This window comes from Genypterus blacodes, unplaced genomic scaffold (genome assembly GCF_046128005.1).
Source record: "Genypterus blacodes isolate CSIRO-AG114 ecotype Tasmania unplaced genomic scaffold, CSIRO-AGI_Gbla_v1 ptg000133l_1, whole genome shotgun sequence".
Lineage (NCBI taxonomy): Eukaryota > Metazoa > Chordata > Actinopteri > Ophidiiformes > Ophidiidae > Genypterus > Genypterus blacodes.
In genome coordinates, this window is record NW_027466935.1 from 155,346 (window position 1) to 167,297 (window position 11,952).

Consider the following 11,952-nt stretch of genomic DNA (forward strand, 5'->3'; position numbering starts at 1 on the left):
CCGCTTGTCACGCAAGTCCTGCCTGCGTTTAGTAAACGCCAAAGCTGCAATCCGGTCTGTAAGAGGATGGAGAGAAGAGGGTCTCTCAAAGGCTGCCAGTGTTGTGGTGCAGCTTGCTTGATTTCCAGCTGTGGGGGGAGGGGGCGGTGGGGTTCAGCCGCCGACGAGGATCTCAAGCCTCAAAATCCCCCAAAAAAGTGCGAGAGGAGGGAACGGTCTATGTTGTCGACGATCGCGGACGCTGAGAGGGAAGAGCAAATACTCTCTACTGACTGCTGCTCGCCTGCCGGCTCAGAGCTGAAGCATGACTCACTGATCTGAGAAAACCTTCTCGACAAAAGGCTTGCTGAACACTGCAAATCACTTCCTGTTGGAGGGAGAGAGAGAGAAAAAACTCCCACTTATAGCACACCGTTACAGAACCAATACAGCCTTTAACCCCCCAGTCTGAAATCCCAACATTACAGAACTGTTGCTTTTAATTACTCTCACCCTCAAAGCAAACGAAGGACGAGCGGTGGCTGAATTATTAAAATGAGCTCAATATTATTCCGTAACAATTTCTTCAACTGCAGGAACAAAAGGGGGCGAGTTGATCATTATTGTCTTGAAATCAAAACCAGTAAATGTGAATTCCTTATAAGCCAAAAGCCCTCCCTGACAGAAACAAGCTTCTCTCCGTCAATAATAAAATATCTGTTTAATGGAATCGTAGCATACACGCACCTCTGTGAGTCAATGAGAGAAATAATATTGTGAAACTGCAGCAAGATTGGAAATGCATAACATCATTAAAGCACAGTGTTAATTTATAGCGGCTGCAGAATAAAGGCAGACATCACTGAGCCTTAATGATGTGCATTCAAATAGCCTAACTTGCCAAAACATGTTGGTTTTTGAGGAAAACAACATTTATAATCAGACTTTAATGCGAATGAGACAAACTGTTCCATTTTTCAACGTCAAACTGCCTCTGTCTACTGTGCATCACTAGATTTCCATCAGCATCTCTGCTATAAATGATAAAACAATCTGTTTCATAACTCGAAAGGAGGCAGAGTTTCAGATTCGGCGTCTAAAACATCCGGTCCATTTGTCCTGATTCAACTACAAGAATGACACGCTCAATAAAAACACAGCCTGAACAACATGTTTCTCAGACGGATGAGTCAGACCATCAACCCAAAGGATAATGGAAACAGCCAACGAGAGTCTCCTCAAAACCAGCGGCACTGAAACATCTTTGTCTCCCCTGTAGCAGTAAAGCACATCAACCAGACACCATTCATGTAAAATGTCCTCAGGAGCATCAAGCAAAAGCCCAAAGACTGACACTCATTCATAAGCAGCTTCCGCTCTCGCTCTGCTGCAGATTTCGCACTGCAGTCCCTCCCAACATCTCTTTCCTGCCTGGCAAACGGAAAAAAAAAGGAAAAAAAAAAAAGAAAAAAAAAAAGCACGTCTGCTTTCTCCCCTCAGAAACAAAGGCACACACACGCACACACACACACGCACGCACACAAAGGCAGAGGGAGGAAAAAAAGGTAGGTCCTCACACGACAACAGAGGAGGCAAAAAGACAGGAGAAGAAGAGCAGAGGACAAGAAAAAGCCTGCGATATTTAGTCTTTTATGTGAATGAAATAGGAGGCCGGCATACCAATGTTTCTGTGAATGGAAGCAAGGCCTTTCTGCCTCTGCAAGGCAATCCCTAGGGATGGCATGGTCTTATCCAATCAGGAGCTGGCTGGATGACTCATTCAGGGGAGGCTTGCAGAATAGTGGAAGAGACCATTCCGGGCGCAGGTGTACATTTTGTTTGCTCTTAAACCGCCCTGTAAAAAAAAAAAAGACACACGTCATTCAGTATGAGATGTTGGTACGATTAATTAGACAATGTGGTTAATGTGGTTGAATAAGATGGATAGAAAAAAATGGGCAGGAAATAATAACCCCCGTCCCTTGTTTTTGATTCTTACCATTCATTTATATCCCCACACTCACATGAACAGTAACCATCTCCACATTTGATTGGTCATTTATATTTCATATGCATGGAGAGAGATAGTATAAGTGCGCTAGAACAACAGATTTAGTTCATATATTTATGATATTAGGCTATATATGTATTGTATTTAATAAGCTTGTTCTTCCCCTCTGTCGTTTCATTACCACTCTGCCCTAATCTGACAATAAACAGTCAATAATTTGATTTAAATAATTTATTTATATCCTACAAAGCATTAATGGAAACAATTAACAGAGGCAACATGTCTTTTCTCAGTCAGCGTTTACAATCCATACATCCGGGTTACATTCGTTACACCCTGCCTAGATCTTGTTAATACACTTAAATATTTTCATTTAACAAACCTACAGATAATTAATACCAAAGTGGGCACGGCTACACAACCTTTGGTCTTTGTTTTGCAAATTACTGCATAATTCTGTCGTTCTCCTCTAGTCTAGTTTCTAGCTATTTGAACGAGCGACTCAACAAGTAAGTGTTTAGCAGCTAAGTTTTAAAGCTAAATTGAGATTTTTCCGCAGGAGTTGTTGCAAACGAAACGGTGGTGAACGCTGAATAAATGTTGAACTTACATTTCGGGCTGAGAAGACACACAAATCCTGTAAATTCCTAATTTTATTCCATGTGTGCTGAATGAAACAGGTCGCCACACGTAGCTGTACTATGTCATAGATTGTTCTCCCACCTAGTGATCAAAATATGCTATAGCAACTCTAATCAATTCCAAATCTGAGACGTAAAATACATTTCAGTTTGTCTAATTAGCGTCTATGATACAGAAAATCCCGAGGGGAGAATCAAAAGAAAGAAGAAAACTGTGTTCAAAACCCCTAAATGCAATACAGCTATATAATAAATCCAAATATATCACCTAAATTGACAACATGTGTACACAGAATGGAAGAAATTCATTGTTATATGGCCATAAGAATACATTTATCGATGTGAATTAATTCAGCTAATTAGATAAAGGTCTCAACATCCATTTTCCATGTCGGTATTAAGAGAGAAAGACGAAGAGACGGGCTGAGAAGATGTCCACTGAAGGATGCAGACGCTTGACTACTGTTGCCAGGTTACCAAAAAACAGTATGAAAAGTATAGAAAGGGCACAGACAACTGGTCAACCTTCCTATGAAACAATGCGTTACATGACATGACACTAAAGTTAATGGCAAGGTACATTTCTGTTACATCTCTCTCACAAATTTGTGTAAACAATGTTTGTGACCCAGAGAGCATCAGTAACATGTCTGATATTCTCCTCAACATTTGGTGAAAGGTCTCATGAAACACGCTATATGCTTGACAACTCATGTATCATTTTTGACTTATTTGACACATTTCTGACCAATGTTTTTACAGATTATAGTCTAACATTTGGTTGTAATTTGTGTCCAGGTTATTAATGACAAATTAGATGAACAGTATGAGTGTGTATGTGAGTTATGTATGAGCAAACACTCCCTCTTTACCTAATAGGAGCCTTTTCACGGCAACACCTCATTAACATCATTGCAAGTGATTATACAAGCTTGGGTTCATGTTTCCCAAAAGATGAATGAACCGCAATCAAATGAATGGCAAGCACCATTGACAGCCTATTCAAAAAGAGCAGAGTGATGTAAGAGTTTCCTTTGTGGAAAATAACATCTGCAGCCTTGTTCAGGGAGGCAGTAGCTCAGTGGGTAGAGCTTCCGCTTGGGAACCGGGAGGTCGCTGGTTCGAGCCCCTGCCAGGGTGCCCCTGAGCAAGGCACCGAACCCTCAATTGCTCCCCCCTCTACGAAAGGTGGTAATGTAATGTAAATCGCTATGGATAAGAGCATCTCCCAAGTGATCGTAATGTAATGCATGTGTGTGAGCTATATGTAGTTACTGCACATTTCAAACAAGTTTAACCAATAAATGTAACAACACTATAGAGGCAATTGGAACAACCATGCCAGGTGGAATCGATTTTAATTTAACTATTTCAGTGTCTCAGAGATGGAGGATGAGAAAAAGCAGTAACAAGTACGAGAGAGGAAGAGTAAACCACAATAAACCTCCGAAGTTATAAGATGTAAAATATTCATTCATTTATTTTTTGGACTGAAAGTCATAGAAAAAATGAGGTCACATGACCCGAATCTACCAATCAGGGCTTTAACTCCATTTAAAGGCTATGAGCAAAACGTGGGTTGTTGTCACCTTTTAGTTCCTCGATCAAGTTTTGTCATTAAATACATTTCACCTTTAAAAACATGTCCAAAAACCAAATATTCTACTCGGACAGGTACAACGACGACCACTACGAATACAGGTGAGACATTCGTCGTCAATGGCGTTTCATTCGTGACTATAAAGACGTAGCGTGTGTGTGCAAAATGTGTTTTAAGCACAACATGGCTGATGAATGATGTTGTTCAACTCACCAGACATGTTGTTCTGCCTCGAGAAATGGCGAAGTACGTCCCACGGTCGCACCTGATGTCTGAAGATGAGTGGAGACAGCTGGGTGTGCAGCAGTCCCGAGGCTGGATCCACTACATGATCCACGAACCAGGTAGACAAAACACGCGCGCGCTCGAACACACACGCACGCACACACACACTCTTACGTACATCTCTCTTACGTACATCCCTTAAATGCTTGTTACTCCTGCAAGAATGAACTTAATTCTGGTGAACAATATGTATCTGTATATCTGTTATTGTCCTTTCAGAGCCCCACATCCTGCTGTTCAGAAGACCACTGCAGAATCATGGATAAGACCACACGCTTATTCATCTGCAAGACTCCTTCTGACTCATATTATACCCATATCTTTATCTGGACACATTCTCCTCGACAGTTAATAAAAACAACACCCAAAGGGCCTTCAGTGATCAAATGACTTGTCATGTGTGTTACTTTGTTGTGGTTAAAAGTCATGAATAGGGGAATCAACAAGTGTCCTTTAGTTTGAACTGGATTCTGCATGTTTTCCTTAGAAACATGTGATGAGCAGTCTAACATGTCCCAATTTGTCCCACTGTCAGCACTGTTGTGTTCAAATTCCCATCAATATTGACTTCTGGTCACAGCTGGGACATATTAGGCTTGATGTGCTCCATTTGGACACAAGATGGCGCTACTACCATAACTGTGACTTTAAATTCATTAAGTCTCTTCTACGTGCTCTCTCCTTTGATGTGCTTTAACGAGGCTTTGCATTAATTTTGATGTCAATGTGAGCAACAGTTCAAGCAAATCCACATACTTCTGTGATAAGATTATTTACAGACAGAAAACAGGTCAAAGGTCAATGACATTCTCACACTTCAGCCTCAGATGTGAGACATTGTTTCCCCACCGTTGCCACACACACCGGCTCCATTTCGTATTCTGTGTCACCAAGTGCCTGCAGTGGATTCTGGGTGATCTGGCTCCCCGTTTGGGTCGGGGTGCCTTGTCAGCTCCGGTTTTGGCAGCATCACCGTTGGCGCAATGAACCACTTTGTTCTAGAGGAAGGGGGAGGCCAGTACGATGAGGAGACAGAAGATTGAGGGGGTCTTGTCCCTATGGCCTGCTGGGTGGAGAGATCTTTTACTTTGTCATTTATATAAGAAATATAAAATTATAACAATATGTATATAACAACAAACACAACACATTTAAACTGAAGGATTGCTGTGTGCTACCTGTTGCACCTAGAGGACACGAGTCTGCGTCACCGTTCAGTCTCTGGATCAGCCTCCTGGGAAACAAACAAAACCAAGTAATCATCATGTTAATTCCGCACACAGGGTGAGTAAGTAGGACCATTACCCGTATCTTTCGCTCGGAGTGCTGAAGATATTGACACATGCGGGAGTTTGAGGGTCCCAGGCGCAGTAGGGGTCCCGTGCCAGGACACACTCCTTGCAGGACGGATACTTGTGGCAGAAGGCTGTAGGAGACTGGACGACACCAGAGTCTGATCCAGCGTAGAGAGAGCGAGTCTGTGGAGAGACGTGGTACAGAAACACATTAATGTGGCTTGTAATACCTCGTCTCCACCACTGTAACACCATCACCATCTTCTTCTTTAAGGAATGTTCCTAACCACAACAGTACATTCACAGACCTGAGAGGACAGCAGCAGGTTCTTGATGGGCTCAGGGGTCTTTAGGAGCTGGAACTCCTCCACAACATAGGCTTCTCCTTCAAACATCACAGACTTATGCAGGACTCCTTTCTCTGAGGGGTGAAGTACAGAAATGTTATCTAACAGCATCAATAACATATAATCAGGAGTGTCTGGGTGTCAGCACCATAAGGACCCTGTGCCATTTCTCTTGCCTGTTCCGGTGAACATGACGTCATAGATTTTCTTGTCCAGCGCGCGGACCCTCTCCACAACGATCTGAGTGTAGTTGACCTCTTTGGTGATGAAGCGAGGCCTGCTGCCGATGGGCAGGACAGGGTCCTCCAGCAGGGGGTGGTCTTTGACAAACTGCAGAGTCTTGTCCGGCAGGTGGAGGGAGCTGGAGATGCTCTGCTGTCTCATGTGGTTGTTAATGCACTGGAGGGGCGGGAGAGAGACAAGTCTGTTGAATATTTCATTGCAATGTACATTAATGTAGATGAAATGAAATGTCAGTGAGTGACACCAAACTGAGATGAAGGTACTAACCGCTCCAGGACGTGGGGTTGGAGTGATGCTGTTGTCACGCATCCACTTTTCGTTGCGATCAACATAGATCCTCTTCATGTACTTGCCCTTGGAAAAGACGTCTTCAATGTTTTTTATGTTGTAGGCGCACACTGCTGACAAACCCTCATTACACCTGAGGAAGGACAAGAGGACGGTGAGATTGGAATGGAGTGAGAACAGCAAGAGAGGATGTGAATACAGGACAGTTCTGACAAACTACTAGGGCCTATGTTCCACTTCATGCCTTTTCCTGACTCATACTTCCACTTACCACTGGGAGGTGAACACTGCATAGACAACTGTCTCCTTGGGGTCTTCTGCCGACAGGACAAAGACGTCTCGGACAACGTTAAACACAAGGTTACTTTCAGGCTCAGAGCACACAAGCTTGGCCTTCAGGAAGGACGTCCATTTCTTCTGCAGAGTGCGCTGCCCCCCCAGGTCGCCCTGTGGGTGCGGAGGAGAGTTTCATTAGGACTGTAGACACACACGGACAAGGCACAGAGGGATGAAGAGGGTGTACTGCTGATACAGTATGTCCAGGTGGCTGATGACGTGTGCTCACCTTGCAGACGCGGGCCACCCTGGGAATGAGCACCACCTTGCCGAAAAACTCATATTCTACTGACTCCTCTGTGAAGAAGAAGTAGATTTTGTCGTCCTCACCATCTGCTGTGTTCTCCCCCTCCCTAATCACGTCGGCAAAAACAAAACTGGGATCTGCAAGGAAAGCAAAGAGAAACAGAAGGATAATGTTAGAGGTACATGCAGAGCTTTCAAATGGCGAGGAAATGAGAGTAAAATACAATATTATCCCCACTCACCATTGAGCCATGATGTGGAGTGCTCTGTCTTCAGTAAAGGCTGGGATGGAGAATATCTGGAAATGATCCGATTACTACCTAGGAAGTCATAAGCCGTCCCCGAGTACAGCTCTCCATCTGACAGAAAAGTATAGAAACAAGATGGGAAAACAGCAATGTATTGTCCTACCAGTCCGTTTGACAGCTTTTCAACCTCCATTAAAGCATAAAATCCACCTCTACTTACCAACCATGACAGTAGTAAAGCTCTGTGAGGGGTCAAAGGAGCACTTCCCCCTGCCATCTTCAGCTCGACCTGCCAGGGTGAAGTCAGACAGACTCTACAGGACAGAAACAGATCAGTGTCAGAAATGTGTCAAACCACAGAACACACACATTAATATATGTGGGGCCTGAAAATGAACCTACCAAATAGTCACACTGCGGTTGAAAAGCGTGTGTGCCACAGACGTAAAGCCGCTCGTTGTCGAGGACTTGGAGCACGCGGATGTAGTTCAGACAGTCCTTCTGGAGGTCAAGACACTGATTAGACGCCACAGATGTACCACACAATAGCAACAGACAATACACAGTTTCAGCCAGAATAAGGATGATGACAAAACATTAAGTGAGGAACATATGTGCTTACCTCCTTAGATTTTCCTTTCATGAAGCACATCGTCACTTCTGCTTCTGCCACCGCCCACTGAGCCTGAAAATGGCAACAGAAACATCTAAATCAATCATCGAAGACTCAAAAAGATCGTGTTTTTCCCGTCTCAACTCATTTTTCCTCATACCTTCTTGTGCCTCACTGCCACGTTCTTCTTGCTGAGTTCAAAGATGGCCTCTCTGGCTCCCACGTACAGTGCATCCCTCTCCTCAATCAGCAGCAGCGTGGAATAGTTGAAGATCCCCGGCTCGGAAAACTCCATCAGATCTAAACCTGAGCACAAAATTGGCCGATCGGTCTGATTGAACGTTTCATCAATCAGCCTTGATGATGGGGGAGAGATGCGCTCCATTCTGCAGGCCTCACCTTGGCGTTTCCAGGTGCGGGTCACAGCATGGGCTCTATAGGTGGAGACCTCCAGGAGCAACCCCACAAACACGCCCAGCATTGCAAATCCCATATTGGACTCTTGACAACTTGGGAATTGAGAAGTATCCCCTGCTACACACGCACACACGCACACGTGAATAACGGCCATCACATCCAGTGTGAATGTTGTGAACACGATTCGCGTTTAAACAAGCGTCCCAGAAATAAGTACTAGTTTAAATAAAAAATCCAAATAAAGATTTAAAAAATAATTTGAAAGAGGAAAGTTTACAAGATTCATATCACTGAGTATAAAATGTTACGTATTAAGATTCGGTCGAAGGACAAAGTAACAATTTTATTTTGTTAACAACTCTAGTTTCAAGTTTCGAGTTTTAGTTAGAAACTCTAGTAAGGAAAGTTAATTAAGGTTAACGTGTGTTTTGTTTCGTTTTTGCTTCAAATATTAACAGTGATAATGTTATTTACGTTTTGTCAACCTTGGTGACTTTTAGCTTCATACCTGCTGTAGTCGTCTCCTCTTCGCGTAGATGTGTCACCTCTCGGCTCCCGTACGAACAGATCAGGTAACTTTTACAATATTGGTTAATTTCAAAAGACAAAAGTAAAAACAGTTTGGACGCGAGTACGAACAACTGTTGCTTCCAACGTTATAACGCTCCATATGCCGTCATCACACTAACAATGGCGTCATCCAACAATCACTTTACATCTGAACTTCGTCAAACAACAAGGTCATCCAAACTCACAACAACACTGTCATACATTCTAAACAGGAAAGATAACATGATATAATAATAATAATAATAATAATAATAATAATAGGTGAGGTTGGTAGAAAGGACTAAATAAACAACAGTATCAGTCTGTGTGTGAGTTTTATATGAGCAAATATACCACACTTCTAATCTAATAAGAGCCTGTCCATGAGCAAACGAATGAATGAACCACAATTGGAATGGAATGAATGGCAAGCACCATTGACAGCCTATTCAGAGAGAGCAGAGTGATGTAAGGATTTCCTGTGTGGACAATAACATCTGCAGCCTTGAGAGTTCATCTTTATAATCTTGTCTAGAGCTCCATTTGAGCTTTCTGTAACTGTGTGTGTGTGTGTGTGTGTGTGTGTGTGTGTGTGTGTGTGTATGTGTATGTGTGTATGTGTGTGTGTGTGTGTGTCATCTATGACTATAATACAAAAATACAAAGGCAATAGGAACAATACAATATACCTACCAGCTGGGATAGATTTTACTTTAACTAGGTCAGGGTCTCAGAGATGGAAGATGCGGAGGTTCAAAAGAGAGGAAGAGTAGACCGCAATAAATCATAATCATATGCAGTTTTTATGGAAGAATGATCCTGGTCATTTGTAAGCTAATTGTACATGAATTTGCTTTACTAATAAGTATGTTAATTAATACCATTGAGTTACAAGGAGAGATATTAATTATTAAATGATTTTAAACCTAAGATACAGCAATGACCGACACCATTACAAATCAAAAGGTGTACATTATAATTGGTTGATTTTCCACTTTCATATTACAATTTTAAGCGCACATCCTGACACAGGTTTAAGTTAAGTCTCAATGCTGGAGACCCATGTGTATCTATACGTCTGTTATTGTCCTTTCAGGGCCCCACATCCTCCTGTTCAGAAGACCTGTAGGATGATGGATAAGACCACACGCTCATTCATCTGCAAAACTGCCCCCGACTCATATTTTGTCGTTCTTCATTTGGTCACAAGATGGCGCTATAGCACCAAATATGGTGGATTGTGCAATTTAAAGCAATTGTTCAGCGTTCTGTCAGAATTGAACAATAACCTTCATGTAAACAGGAGATTAGTTGATTTCCAGTCAGGTTTTGTCCTCTGAAAAATGTCTTAACTGCCTTGTGAGGACAAATGCCCGGAGCTGGTTGGTTAATAATTCAGAGAGCGGAAAGTGCTCCTGTGGACAAATCTGATGTGTCATTATGGTAATCTAGATTAATGCTTGTGGAGCAGTAAGTTGTTTATGAACATATGAAACAGGGCTGTGAATATTTGATGTCCCCTGACATTAAAAGTTCGAATAACTAACAGGATGTGATGAATGGCGACGTGCTGAAACCGAGCTTGGCAGAGACGACGTCCATGTCTGCAGCAATTCAAGCAAACTCCTTTTATTTCTGTTTTAAGATTGTTAACAACACAGGTAAATACATAGTCACAGCTTTATGCAGACAGAAAACATGAAATTCATTGTGAATATTTGGACTTTGGTGTGATCTTAAAGTTTAAAAGACTTAAGTGGCTAAGAAGAAAGTGAACTACCCACACTAGCCTACTTCATTCCAACAATTCCAACCAAAATCACTCAAGTAAACTTTGGGTTTCAAAAAGCCCGGTAAGAATTAGATAAAAGTGTAAAGTGAAGCTTTCAAACAGTACGATAGAGGTGGTGAGCACACAGTGACTGTGGAGGGAAAAGTGCAAAATTCACAGTACAGTCAGGAATAAATCACACGAAACAGATCTGAACGGGCACAGCGCTCATCATGGTGAAGCATTCTTTCACACATAAGCACTGCTTCCAGACTGATCAATACAAATACAGGATAACAGCCTATTTGGTATAAAGGCAGGTAGCCCACCTGTCCTCAAACTAAGGCAACCATTGAGTGTCGTCTCCTCATCGGAGTCCAACACCATCATGGCACCCAGGCGAGCCCCAGCAGAAGTGCAGACGCTGCAAATCTTTCGCTTCACGGTCCACCACACCTCAGCCTAAGACGTGAGACATCACATTCCTTTGGTTTATGATCATTAAACGGTGATGTCACCCCGGTCCACCTGGGTTGGAGGACGACATTCAGCCAGCACAAGTGAAACTCACGTCATCTTCAGAGAGCTCAGTGGCCATCACAGCTATCCTGTGGGGAGAGAAGGAGTAGAAAAAGGTCAAACCAGCTTTTCTTAGTCTTCATACTCAACAAAGTGAAAGTAAAGGGAATTTTCTGACATGCGAAGCAAATGTACAGAGAACAAAGACCTACCCAGGCCTTTGCCCATCTTTTGAGCAGTTGCTCGTGCTCTGTGAGCGCACTCCTCCACTGGCTTAAATCCCTGGAAGGAATGCTTTCCTCATCTGTGAAATTAGATCTTTTATTTTTAGATACATGTCCATGTCCCAAAATATTACATATTAAAAGAAGTTATAAGTCTAAACACACATGAACTAATCATACCTCCAATAGTGAGCTGGAGGTCCACTTCAGATATGTCACTTCCCGCGCTGGCCTCGGCGACGCAGTTGTACCGGGCGTCCTTGATCAGCGGCGCCTCTTTGAGCCAGCTGCTCACCAGCACCTGGTTCTGGCTCAGTTGGTGCCGATACTCCCTGATAGG

At 42.9% G+C, this 11,952-nt stretch overlaps 2 protein-coding genes across 2 annotated transcripts; one reads left to right on the forward strand and one right to left on the reverse strand.

Annotated features, from left to right (window-relative positions):
• The first annotated feature begins 4,273 nt into the window (after window positions 1–4,273).
• LOC143010977 (cyclin-dependent kinases regulatory subunit 2) lies at window positions 4,274–4,782 on the forward strand. Its single transcript, XM_076163615.1, has 3 exons — window positions 4,274–4,332; window positions 4,448–4,575; window positions 4,736–4,782. Exons 1-3 carry the CDS (start codon window positions 4,274–4,276, stop codon window positions 4,780–4,782), a joined length of 234 nt encoding a protein of 77 aa, XP_076019730.1.
• A 732-nt stretch (window positions 4,783–5,514) lies between these two features.
• LOC143010978 (semaphorin-4D-like) lies at window positions 5,515–8,659 on the reverse strand. The gene is made up of 14 exons (XM_076163616.1): window positions 8,532–8,659; window positions 8,293–8,438; window positions 8,142–8,204; window positions 7,922–8,020; window positions 7,740–7,833; window positions 7,514–7,630; window positions 7,255–7,409; window positions 6,961–7,136; window positions 6,669–6,822; window positions 6,335–6,557; window positions 6,120–6,232; window positions 5,822–5,994; window positions 5,695–5,750; window positions 5,515–5,579 (listed from the first exon to the last, which is right to left on the reverse strand). Exons 1-14 carry the CDS (start codon window positions 8,623–8,625, stop codon window positions 5,515–5,517), a joined length of 1,728 nt encoding a protein of 575 aa, XP_076019731.1. The 5' UTR covers window positions 8,626–8,659.
• Between the last annotated feature and the right edge of the window lie 3,293 nt (window positions 8,660–11,952).

Coding starts and splice junctions, on each gene's coding strand:
- LOC143010977 (XM_076163615.1), top strand. CDS start 4,274: ATGTCCAAAAACCAAATATTCTACTCGGACAGGTACAACGACGACCAC. Junction 4,333..4,447: donor GACGACCACTACGAATACAG/GTGAGACATTCG, acceptor TCAACTCACCAG/ACATGTTGTTCTGCCTCGAG. Junction 4,576..4,735: donor CTACATGATCCACGAACCAG/GTAGACAAAACA, acceptor TTGTCCTTTCAG/AGCCCCACATCCTGCTGTTC.
- LOC143010978 (XM_076163616.1), bottom strand. CDS start 8,625: ATGGGATTTGCAATGCTGGGCGTGTTTGTGGGGTTGCTCCTGGAGGTC. Junction 8,021..8,141: donor TGAAAGGAAAATCTAAGGAG/GTAAGCACATAT, acceptor CTTGACCTCCAG/AAGGACTGTCTGAACTACAT. Junction 5,995..6,119: donor ACCTGCTGCTGTCCTCTCAG/GTCTGTGAATGT, acceptor GTCTCTCCACAG/ACTCGCTCTCTCTACGCTGG.